The sequence below is a fragment of the Cetorhinus maximus genome, chromosome 17 (genome assembly GCF_964194155.1).
Source record: "Cetorhinus maximus chromosome 17, sCetMax3.hap1.1, whole genome shotgun sequence".
NCBI classification, from domain to species: Eukaryota; Metazoa; Chordata; class Chondrichthyes; order Lamniformes; family Cetorhinidae; genus Cetorhinus; species Cetorhinus maximus.
In genome coordinates, this window is record NC_135895.1 from 21,027,055 (window position 1) to 21,039,563 (window position 12,509).

General features: G+C 44.6%; 1 protein-coding gene across 1 annotated transcript in view; it reads right to left on the reverse strand.

Moving 5' to 3' along the window:
- The window catches only part of LOC144692232 (calponin-3-like), a 62,043-nt gene extending 57,827 nt beyond the window's left edge, over positions 1-4,216 (reverse strand). The window contains exon 1 of the mRNA XM_078560820.1: positions 3,879-4,216. Coding sequence (XP_078416946.1) covers positions 3,879-3,935 — 57 coding nt within the window. The 5' untranslated portion in view covers positions 3,936-4,216. The remainder of the gene's footprint in view (positions 1-3,878) is intronic.
- Between the last annotated feature and the right edge of the window lie 8,293 nt (positions 4,217-12,509).

Below are 12,509 nucleotides of genomic sequence, written 5' to 3' on the forward strand. Positions count from 1 at the left end.
GTGGAAAGGTTTAGGGAGGGAATTCCAGAGCTTAGGGGGCCAGGCAACTGGAGGCACGGTCACCAACGATGCAGCTATTAAAATTGGGCATGTGCAAGAGATCACAACTGGAGAAGGACAGAATTTTAGGAGGGTTGTAGGGCTGCAGGAGATAGAGAGAGAAGGGCGAGGGCACAGAGGAACATCAAAACAAAAATGAGATTTCAAAAAAAAACAAATGAGGTGTTGCTTAATCAGGAGTTGACATAGGTCAGCGAGCACAAACATGCTTAATGCAAGTTAAGACATGATCATCATTTGGGGTGACCTCAAGTTTACAGAGGGTAGAATGTGAGAGATCGACCAGGAGCACATGCAGATGGGAATTAGGAAGGGGCCGAGATCATTTGGGAAGAGAAGCCATTGCAGGTGATTCTCTTGTGTGCTCAAGCAAATCAAAGGCTGCAGATGGGTTAAGGGGGAATAGCTTACCTGTGTCAGTCACACAGAATGTCATTTGCAATTTTGACATGAGCCGTTTTGGTACTGTAACGGTGTGGAAATCTGATTGGAGGATTTAAATATGGAGTTGGGAAAGACAGGCATGGATTTGGGAAGAGATAAAACATTTAAAATTTCTGTGGAGGAAAAAAAAGAGGATGGAGATAGAGCAGTAGTTTGCAAGTATGGAGGGGTCAACGGTTATTCTCTTTGGGGAGATTTTTTTTTGTAGCAGGTCTGAAGGAGGGAGAACTGCCAACAATCAGCTAATGTAGGATCCAGGGAGGGAAGTTGGATGGTGAGCAGTTTAGCTGAAATTTGGTCAACGGCCCAGGAGGTGGGTTTTATGGGAAAGATGAGCTTGCAGAGGGTACAATGCGAGAGAAACTACAGAAAGATACAAGTTCAGGGCTAGGGGGGGTGGTGGGGGTGCCTTAGAGAAGGTTTGACCAGGTGGGCTAGGGGAAGGGACAGAAATGGTAGAGGCTGCTGGTCAGATGGTCTTAATCATAGTGACAAAGTGCATGAGCTCCTCAAACTTGGTGTTCGAGGTGAGGGTAGAGGAGACAGGGAAGAGGGGTTTAAGAACTTGCACATTTGCAGCCAAGAGCTCTTGTACTTTTCTGCATTTCAAAGGAAAGAAGTGGCCTATTCAGTTTCCAAACTCGAGACTGATAGCAGGGGCTCGTTCTATTGTAATGGACCTTTGACTCAATTATTCTGCCCCTTCATTAATATATAAGTCTACAAAAGTGCAACTCCATTTTTCTTCATTCTTTCATGGGACATGGGCCAAGTTTTGTTGCCTATCCCCAACATGTTGCCAAGTCCTTGAGTGGCTCGCTCGGCCATTTCAGAGGGCAGTTAAGGGTCAAGCACATTGTTGAAAGTCTGGAGTCACATGTTAGCCAGACCAGGTTAAGGATGGCAGATTTCCTTCCCTAAAGGACATTAGGGAATGATCGATGATAGCTGTCATGGTCACCATCAGAGACGAACTTTATATTGCAGATTTATTTATTGAATTTAAATTCCACCCGCTCCATGGTGGGATTTGAACCCATGTCCACAGAGCATGAGCCTGGGCCTATGGATTACCAGTCCAGTGGCATTAACACTACGCCACCATCTCCCCAGATTAAAATTGAAAAAGTGGATCAATTTGTTCAGTGACCTACACTAACAGTGTCATCTGAAAAAGTATTCAATGAGAGCCATCCATTCCAGCAGAGGCTGGAACAGTCAAGGGCAATTTACTCCTAAACCATTCATCAGACATCACCAGCACATTTTATGGGATTCTTACTCATTTTTTGGGATTCAGAATAGTCAGTGATCAATCCCACGTGTATCCCCTTTCTCGCTATGCCCCAGAGTGCAATTACTTTCCACAGATCCAAGCATTCTTTTTAATGCCTCACGCAGTCTTCCCTGACTTTGGAAGGATAGCATAATAAAGACTGTAATATAGTTTTTTTGGGGGTGGGGGAATAAAAATCTAAGAAAAAGTTCTGTCGAGCAGAACCAAAACAATTCACGTACCAGGACAGCCTTCTCTGCGTGCGAAAGTCATCGTAGTCCTAGAGGGCCGTAGGCTGCTCTCTCATCAGAGAGACACGGCTGGTGCGGAGTTTAACCCGAGGGTCACCACTCCTCAGGTGAGGGGCGAGGTCGCGAAGGCAGGGCCTTCATGGATGACCTCAGCTGGCATGGGAACTGAACCCCGCACCACTGGCATTACTACAGCATCACAGACGTCCAGTCAACTGAGGAACTCACATCCATATGAAAGTATTTAATGGCACAGAGAAAGAGAACCCAGAAGAGTATGCGTGTGTACATGTGTTAGGTCACTTGGTTAGGAGGACATTAAAATCAGTGAAAATAGTAAATTTAGTACAGATCTTTGGGAAAATGCACAGTAAGCACATGGAAAGATCTACCAGGTTTGATAGATCCTGCTAGATCTGAGCAAGTTGAAATGCTGGAGTGGTAAACTCTTCTCTGATGTCCTTATATGGTAAATTTGCTCTGGTGTGATGTGCTTCGAGATGTTAAAAGGCACTTCAGAATCACGTGCTTCCTTTAAATAAAATATGGATTGCCCAGTATCCCTTACACAACAAGCAGCATTACAGAAAGCAGAAAGTCTAATCACAGTGCTCTTGTTAATAAAATGAGTATAGGAGCAATGGGACCAATGGAACAGCCACTGTGGACCAGCCTCGATCATGGCTGAGTGATTCGATTGCAGGGAGCCATGAACGAGTTGCGAGATGTTCTACAGGATGCTGTGACTCTCAAAAATTGGAATTTATCTAAAAAGATAGAACAAAAGCAGGGGGTGGGGGGAGTCAGTATTTTAATTCTGAAGTACTTACCTATTCATTGTCTCATTGTTCCTCAAAAAAAATCAGCTTGCAAGCAAAATGCTCAAGATCAATAGACCACTTGCAAAACCAATATACTGCACAATGTGGTTATATATTACAGCCATTAATGCGGATTGGTCTTTATAAACTGAGCTTTTATCTGTGATCTATTTTAACTCAGTTATGTCAAAAAAAACAGCAGATGACTGGAGCCTAGCAGTGGACTAAATTTTCAAGATCAGGGATTGCTGCATCGAATTCTCATTTAATTCTGGATCATGATTAAAAATAATCTGTATAAACCAAACTTTAGCAAAATGCTGACATTCGATGGCTTCAAGCTGAAGTAGTCGCAGAAGCTCTCAACACAACAGCAAATGCACCCCTCACTCCCACCAACAACCCCCCACCCCCCCACCCGCTCCTGCAAGCAGCACTAAATCAAAACTCCTCATTCAAATCACACAATCCCATTCTTCACCAACACTATTCACACGCTCCCACAGCTCGGATTCTCTCTCCCTCCCAACTCTTTCCTCTGGTTTTGCTGAATAAAGAGGTTGAGGTGGGGGTGGGGGGGGGTTTAAAAAAAAACGGACAAAAGTCACGTCGACGAATTTGGTCTCCACTCCCCAAGGAATTTGCAGCAAAAAAAACACATCAAAGGGCCCTGGCGCCTTCAGACAATGGAACTGGAAATGGAAGAGACCCTGAGAAGCGCTTTCTCCTCCACAATGCGCTGGCATTGTAACCTGATCAAACACTGAGTCCTGACTTTAATACGTGCAACAATACCCAAAAAAAAACCCACGGCGAGCGTTCTGCATTTTCGTTAAATAATGGGAAAAAAAATACCAATTTTACTTCAAGCGACCGTTATCTTTTGCGAGCAGAGGGATTTTTTTTTTGAATGAAACTATTCTTCCTACGTCACGAACAAAAAGTTCGAGGAGAGCCGTTTGCACGGGGAAGGGGGATCGCATCTCGAACTGACCCACCGGCCCGGTTACATCGGTTTCTTTTTACCTTGTTTCGCACTTCGGCGGTGAGCCCGTACGCGGGACCTCTGTTGAAGTGAGCCATTGTGTGGATGGATGCAGCGGACGAGAGAGCGCAACAAGCGCGTTCGAGAAGCCCGGCCGATGGAACGCTGTGTATCGCGCGGCTCCTGGTCCAACGCTCCGAACCCGCCCCGATGGAACGCCGTGTATCGCGCGGCTCCTGGTCCAACGTTCCAAACCCGCCCCGATGGAACGCCGTGTATCGCGCGGCCCCTGGTCCAACGTTCCAAACCCGCCCCCCTCTCTCTCTCTCTCTCTTTCTCCTCCCTGCTCCTCGCGCAGACACTGCCTCTCATCCAGTACAATGCAAAATCCCCCAGCTTTAACTCCCCCTTCCCCTTCTGCTCCCCGCGATTGGAGCAGCCGCCCGACCAATCGGCTTCCCAGCCTTTGTCTCGCCCTGAAAGACCCTCACCCCGCCACGCCCACAGGGAGAACCTTGAGGAGAGAAAGCAGGAGGGGAGTCAGTATGTGTGTGTGGCTTTGAGACCAGGGGCTGAATAGCCTGTCTACCCCATTGAGCATCCAGGGACAGGCTACTGCTACAACCCAGCGATAATTAAGAGCCAGGCTGGGAGTGTGGGGACAGGCAAATCTAGTACCCACCCCGGAGAGTTAAAGGGATTTTTTTCTTTCCCTCCCAGGATGCTCCCAAGAGGAAAATAAGCTTATTGTTTAGCAATCTTATTCCCAGTAGATCTTTGGTTCTGCAGGTTTTATTCTACGGAGAAAATCCACTGGGTTATCTGCTTTTCCCGAGTGGATCCTGTTCAGTTTTTTATTGTATCAAACATTCCCAGATAAACTTCATGTCATTTCTTTTAATTGTAATAAATGTTGAAAGTGAATCTGCTGAAAATGGAATGCTGAATTTTATTACTGGACAATTCAGGGTATATGCCCTGCAGAAACTGAAGAGTGATTCGAGTACTGTGTCCCATGTTGGTCACAAAATGATGAGGAAGGTACAATATTCAAGTCATGCAGCAGACAGAGGACATTGGTCCTTATTGGGAGGTATACAGAAAAGACCAATAAGAATTAGGGATGAATGGAGAGAAAAGGTAAAAATGGCAGTCTACAACCTAGAGAGATGAGGATAAAGGAAAATCTCCTTAAAGTTTGTAAAACAATAAATGGTGAGAGAAAATCCTGACTTTACTTTCAAATAAAATGGGATTAGAGGCCATAAAATGGTGAAAATCACATTTGGAAAAAGTATTAGCAGAAACATCTTCATGGTGGAAAGATTGCATTTGTACACTGTTCCATTTCAACCTATAGAAAGGCCTCCAAATGCCTCATGTACAAGAAACTACAATGAAATGCATTTGCTGACATGCCAAGCAAAATAACAAAGTCATTGTGCAGAAAAATAAACCAATCATTTTTTCTCATGGGTATTGGCTGAGAAAACAATGCTGGGAAAGATAAAGGGAGAATTTCCTTCCCTTCTTCAAACAGTATCCACCGGACCTTTAATATCGATCTGAACTACTGGAACAGCCAGGTTGTCTCTCTATTTAACATTTCATCCAAAGTATAACACCATTACAAATGAAACACCCACTTTGCACCGCACCAAAATGTCAACTTTATGCTGTAAAACTCATGTGTGGCCCTTGGGCATCTGTAGATGTCGGAATACTGGATTAGCAGAATTTACTGTTTAACAGTCCCATTATCTTTCATTATTATATTTTCAATTAATTGAAATTTTTAAATTTTAGTCATTGTGTTGTTTTGTATGTAGATGGGGCCATCGATTTGCACATGGCAAGCTCACACAAATAGCAATAAGATGAATGACAAGGTACTCCATTTCAATAATGTTGGTTGAGGGATAATCATTGACTAGAATACCAGGAAGATTCATCTGCTCTTCAAATAATACCACATTTCCACCAAGTGTATAGGCAAGATCTTGGTTTAATAGCTCATGCAAAAGGCAACATGTGCACCTATGTAGCATGGCACTCAAATATCAGCCTAGATTATATACTCATATCCTAGAGTAAGACATAAACTTACAACCTACTGATTCAGACATAAAAGCACTACCTTTGAGCCAAGATGGTGACTGAAAAACAACCTTTAATTGCTCGATTACTCAATGTGAGTCTAACCATTCCCAATGAATAATTAGATGGTGGTGGGTATAAAAGACACACATCAGACTGTTGAGGGTGTTCACTAAGTTCTGTACATTCTCTATATCAATGACCTTCTTCATTGATCATTGGACACTAACTTTTGTTTGAAGATAATTCCGCTCAGTTTTCCTGGGGGGGAGAGGGACTATGTGGCGTAGTGGTAATGCCATTGCACTAGTAATCCAGAGGCCCAAGCTTATGCTCTGGGGGCATGGGTTCAAATCTGAACATGGCAGCTGCTAGAATTTCAATTCAGTTAATAAATCTGGAATTAAAAAGGCTAGTCTCAGTAATAGTGACCATGAAACCATTGTCAATTGTCGTAAAAACCCATCTGGTTCATTAATGTCCTTTAGGGAAGGAAATCTGCCGTCCTCTCCTAGTCTGGCCTGCATGTGACTCCAGATCCACAGCAATGTGGCTGACTCTTAGATGTCCTCTGGCCTAGCAAGCCACTCAGTTGTGTCTGACCTCTATGAAGACTACAGAAAGGGATGAAACTGGACGGATCACCCAGCATCGAACTAGGCACCTGAAAGGACAATAGCGCATCCAGTCCTGTCAATCCTGCAAACTCCTCCTTACTAACATCTGGGGGCTTGTGCCAAAATTGGGAGAGCTGTCTCACAGACTGGTCAAGAAACAACCTGACATTTTCATAAAATCATACCTTACAGACAATGTCCCAGAAACCAACAGTACCATCCCTGTGTATGTCCTGTCCCATTGACAAGACAGACCCAGCAGAGGTGGCAGCACAGTAGTATACAGTCAAAAGGAAGTTGCCCTGGGAGCCCGCAACATTGACTCTGACAGTCTGATGTCATCAGGTGAAACATGGGCAAAGAAACCTCCTGCTGATTACCACCTACTGCCCTTCACCCCCCCCCCCCCCACCCCCACCCTCCCCCCCACCCCCCCCACCCGCACCCTCCCCCCCTCCCCCCCAACCCCCCCAACCCCCCCAGGTCAGCTGATGGAGCTGTATCCTCCATGTTGAACATCACTTGGAGGAAGCACTGAGGGTAGCTAGAGCTCAGAATGTACTCAGGATGGGGGACTTCAATGTCCATCACCAAGAGTGGTATCGGAGCACCACTACTGACCCAGCTGGCCAAGTCCTAAGGGACAGGGCTGCTACACTGGAGCTGGGCAGGTGGTGAGGGAACCAACAAGAGAGAAAAACCTTGTCTTCACCGATCTACCTGTCACAGATGCATCTTTCCAAGACAATCTTGGTAGGAGTAACCACCTCACAGTCCTCGTGGAGACAAAGTCCCGTCTTCACATTGAGGATACCCTCCATCGTGTTGTGTGGCACTACCACTGTGCTAAATGGGATAGATTTTTTAACAGCTCAAAGCTGGGCATCCATGAGACACTGTGGGCCATCAGCAGCAGAATTGTATACAACTACAATCTGTAGCCTTGTGGCCCAGCAAATCCCCCACTCTACCAATACCATCAAGCTGGGGAATCAACCCTGGTTCAGTGAAGAGTGTAAGAGGATATTGCCAGGAGCAGCACCAGGCATGCCTAAAAATGAAGTGTCAACCTAGTGAAGTTACAACACAGGACTACTTGGATGTCAAACAGCAAAAGCAGCATGCAATTGACAGAGCTAAGCAATCCCACAAACAACAGATCAGATCCAAGCTCTGCAGTCCTGCCACATCCAGTTGTGAATGGTGGTGGACAATTAAACAATTAAATTAAATTGTGGATAAGGCTCCACAAATATCTCCCTCCTCAATGATGGGGGAGCCCAGCACATCAGTGCAAAAGATAAGGCTGAATTATTTGCAACGATCTTCAGTCAGAAATGCCGAGTGGATGATCTATCTTGGCCTCCTCCTCCGGAGGTCCCCAGCATCACTGATGCCAGTGTTCAGACAATTCAATTCACTCCACATGATATCAAGAAACAGCTCAAGGCACTGGATTCTGCAAAGGCTATGGGCCCTGACAACATTCCAGTAATAGTACTGAAGACTTGTGCTCCAGAACTAGCTACACACTAAGCCAAGCTGTTCCAGTGCAGCTACAACAGTGGCATGATATCAAGAAACAGCTCAAGGCACTGGATTCTGCAAAGGCTATGGGCCCTGACAACATTCCAGTAATAGTACTGAAGACTTGTGCTCCAGAACTAGCTACACGCTAAGCCAAGCTGTTCCAGTGCAGCTACAACAGTGGCATCTACCCGGCAATGTGGAAAATTGCCCAGGTATGTCCTGTCCACAAAAGGAGGACAAATCCAACCTGGCCAATAACGGCCCCCTCAGTCTACTCTCGATCGTCAGAAAGTTATGGAAGGGGTCATCAACAATGCTGTCAAGTGACACTTACCCAGCTCTGCTCGTTGATGCTCAGTTGGGGTTCCACCAGGGCCACATAGCTCCTGACCTCATTACAACCTAGGCCAAAACATGGACAAGAGAGCTGAACTTGAGAGGTGAGGTGAGAGTGACTGCCCTTGACATTAAGACAGCATTTAACGAGTGTGGCATCAAGGAGCCCTAGCAAAACTGGAGCCAATAGGAATCAGGGGGTAAACTCTCAGCTGGTTGAAGTCATACCTAGCACAAAGGAAGATGGTTGTGATTGTTGGAGGTCAATCATCTCAGTTCCAGGACATCACTGCAGGTGTTCCTCAGGGTAGTGTCCTAAGCACAACCATCTTCAGCTGCTTCATAAATGACCTTCCTTTCATCATAAGGTCAGAAGTGGGGATGTTCACTGATGATTGCACAATGTTCAGCATCAATTGCGACTCCTCAAATAGTGAAGCAGTCCATGCCCATTTACAGCAAGGCCTGGACAATATCTAGGCTGGGCTGATAAGTGGCAAGTGACATTCGCGCCACATAAGTGTCAGGCAATGACTATCTCCAACAAGAGAGAATCCAACCATCTCCCCTTGATATTCAATGGCATTACCATCACTAAATCCCCCACTATGAATATCGAGAGGGTTACAACTGAAACTAAACTGGACTAGCCATATAAATACAGAGGCTGGGAATTCTGCGGAGAATAAATTACTTCCTCACTCCCCAAAGCCTGTCCACCATCTACAAGACACAAGTCAGGAGTGTGATGGAATAATCTCCTGGATGAGTGCAGCTCCAACAATACTCAAGAAGCTCGACACCACCCAGCACAAAGCAGCCTGTTTGATTGGCACCCATCCACTCCTTCAATATCCATTCCCTCCACTATCGAAGCACAGTGGCAGCTGTATATACCACCTACAAGATGCACTGCACCAACTCACCAAGGCTCCTCAATAGCACCCTCCAAAGCCACGACCTCTACCACCTAGAAGGACAAGGGCAGCAGACAGATGGGAATACCACTAGCGGTAAGTTCTCCAAGCCACACACCATCCTGAATTCAAACTATATCACAGTTCCTTCACTCTAGCTGTGTCAAAATCCTGGAACTCCCTCCCTAACAGCACAGACTGCAGCGGTTCAAGAAGGCAGCTCACCACCACCTTCTCAAGGGCAATTAGGAATGGTCAATAAATGCTGGCCCAGCCAGCAAAGCCCACATACCATTAAAGAATTTTTAAAAAATTATCTCTGATCTCAGTTATTATATTTCAGTCCTTTTGGTGCACAATATCTTAATCACTAAATTTTAATCTTTTCTTCATTGTTGAAGGGACAGTGACAATTTTGTTTCTTTCGGTTCTTTAAAGTCAGTTTCTTCATGTCTTTAGCTTGATCGACCAACAGCCATGAACTCTTACTAATACTAACTCCACCCAGCATCTTTCTTCAGGCATAAATATTCTGGTCTCAAATTGACCTCTGACAACTCTCAATTGGCTTTCAAAAAGCAGAATATTTCAAATCATCTCCGTCCTGTCCTCTGTTTATAAGCAAACTCTATATGCCACCACCAATACCAACACCCACCCTGGCCACCATCTATTACTGAAGCGGACTGTTCATAACCTCAATGTCCTATTCAGCTCTGAACTGAGATTCCAATCCTACATCTTCTCCATCACAAAAATGCCTGGTTGCACCTTTGTGACATCATCCACTCTCACCCCTATCTCAGCCTATTGCTGCTGAAACCTTCATCCATGCCTTTGTAATTTCCAGATTCGGCTATTGCAATGGTCTCCTGGCTGACCTCCCATCTTCCATCCTCCGCTTATCTAAAACTTTGCTGGCTGTATCCCTTTTTTAAATTTGTTTACAAGATGTGGGCGTCACTGGCTAGGCCAACACAACCCAACCTTGAGAAGGTGAGCTGCCTTCTTGAATCACTGCAGTCCGTGTAGTGTAGGTACATCCACAGTGCTGTTAGGGAAGGATTTCCAGGATTTTGACCCAGCGACCAAATCCTGTACACCCATTACTCTTGCCCTTACTGACCTACATTGCCTTCCAGCTCCTCCGTGCTACAAAATTCATGTCCTCATGTTTACTTCCCTCCACAACCTCGTCACTCCCTATTCCTCATCCTCCCCTACATTCCGTCTGCCCCGCCAAACTCTCTATTGCTCTGACTCCAGTTTCCGTATAAAAGATAGTGAAAAAGAACAATTAAACTATTCACATTTTGGAGTCTACTTAAACTCTATAATGATTCAACTCCTAGCTACTAATTAGGTTAACAGAATGGAATAATAACTGTTTTGATAGTTAAAGTATTTACTATTTGTCCCTGTAAAGAAAATGGATAGAAACTTAGATCAAAGCAAATGGGGCCCCATTGTTTCCATAGCTCCAAAAATAACACGGCAATGGAAATGATGATGACAGAGCTATAAAAGAAGGCTTTGGAAATGAAATTTAACTCAATGGAAAAATACGAATGTTGGGATGATAGGCATGATGTAAGTTTCTAAAACATTGAAGGGAACTGAGAATATGGCAGGAGAGAGGAATTTTGTGTCCAACTGGAAAAGGGAATCTAAGAACATGAACTAAAGTAAGTTAACGAGTAATTTCTTCATGGCAAGAACATCAACCTGCAGAGATTTTTCCATCTGATGCAGTAAATTTGGAGAATTCAAAACAGAATTAATTTAACATCTGCTCTCTGCTAAAGGAGAAAGAAATGAGAAATGGTCAGATTGGATCCTAAAGGAGATGTTGAATGATGAAGATCTGGATCTGCAGAGTGGCCTTTTGTTCATTTCTATGTGGTTTATGAAGCTATTAGTCCTACTTCTAAGAATAACCAGTTATAAAAGATTAAACTAATGAAAGGTTATCTGGGATGAAGAGCTTATTTTATGAAGAAAGGTTGAACAGGTTAGGCCTATACCCATTGGAGTTTAGAAGAATGAGAGGTGATCTTATTGAAACATAGAAAATCGTGAGGGGACTTGATAGGGTGGATAATGGAAAGATGTTTCCTCTTGTGGAGGAGACTAGAACTAGGGGGCACGGTTTAAGAATAAGAGGTCGTCCTCTTAAGACAGAGATGAGAAGAGTTTTATCCACTGTTAGAGGGTCGTTAGTATGTGGAATTCTCTTCCCCAGAGAGCAGTGGGACTGGGTCATTAAATATTTTAAAGGCTGAATTAGTTTGACTCCCTTGTCTATCAAAAATCTAAGGCTATGGGGGGGATAGACAGGAAAGTGGAATTGAAATCACAACCAGACCAGCCATGAACTTATCGAACGGCGGAGCGGGATCAAAGGGCCGAATGGCCTACTCCTGCTCCCACATCCTATGTTCCTAACCTGACATGTTAACTGTTTCTCTCTCCACAGTCTGCACTGGAGTGCTGCTTTGGGCTGCATTAGAGTGCTTCAGTTGGAATTTGGTGAGAAAGGGACTTTTAAGGGTTAATTTCTATCTAAAGTTGAATCTTTCTTTAATTTAGCAACTAATTAAAATTTGCTCTTTAGGTTGGGAGAAGGTGAATTTTAGTCCAGCTTTAAAACAGGGTCTTCTTGCAGCTGCAGCTAGTAAATTAGTTAACTGGCTTAAACAGGTTTTTAGAAGCTAGATTCAGACAGTATAAAGCCAAGACATCTACAGTGCTGCTTTGGGCTGCATTAGAATACTTCAGTTGGAGTTTGATGAGAGACGGAGTTTACTGAAGAGGGAAGGAGGTGATCCTTTCATTTTCTATCTTTCCTCATAAGAAGAGCCTTGGTAAGTAGGACCTGGTAAGTATTTCTTCTGTCCTTAATATTCTCTAAACTAGAGGAAGTAAAAGTGAAAGGAGTAACTTAAGAGTAAGTCATGGCAGAGCAGCTCAGCCAAGTGGAATGCTCATCCTCTGCGATGTGAGAAGTCAGGAACACTTCCAGTCTCCAGGGCAACCATGTGTGCAGGAAATGTCTCCAGCTGCAGTTACTTGAAATTCGTATTTCGGAGCTGGAGCTGCGGCTGGAGTCACTATGGAGCATCTGCAGGGCTGAGATCTTCATGGATAGCACATACAGTGAGGTGGTCACACCGCA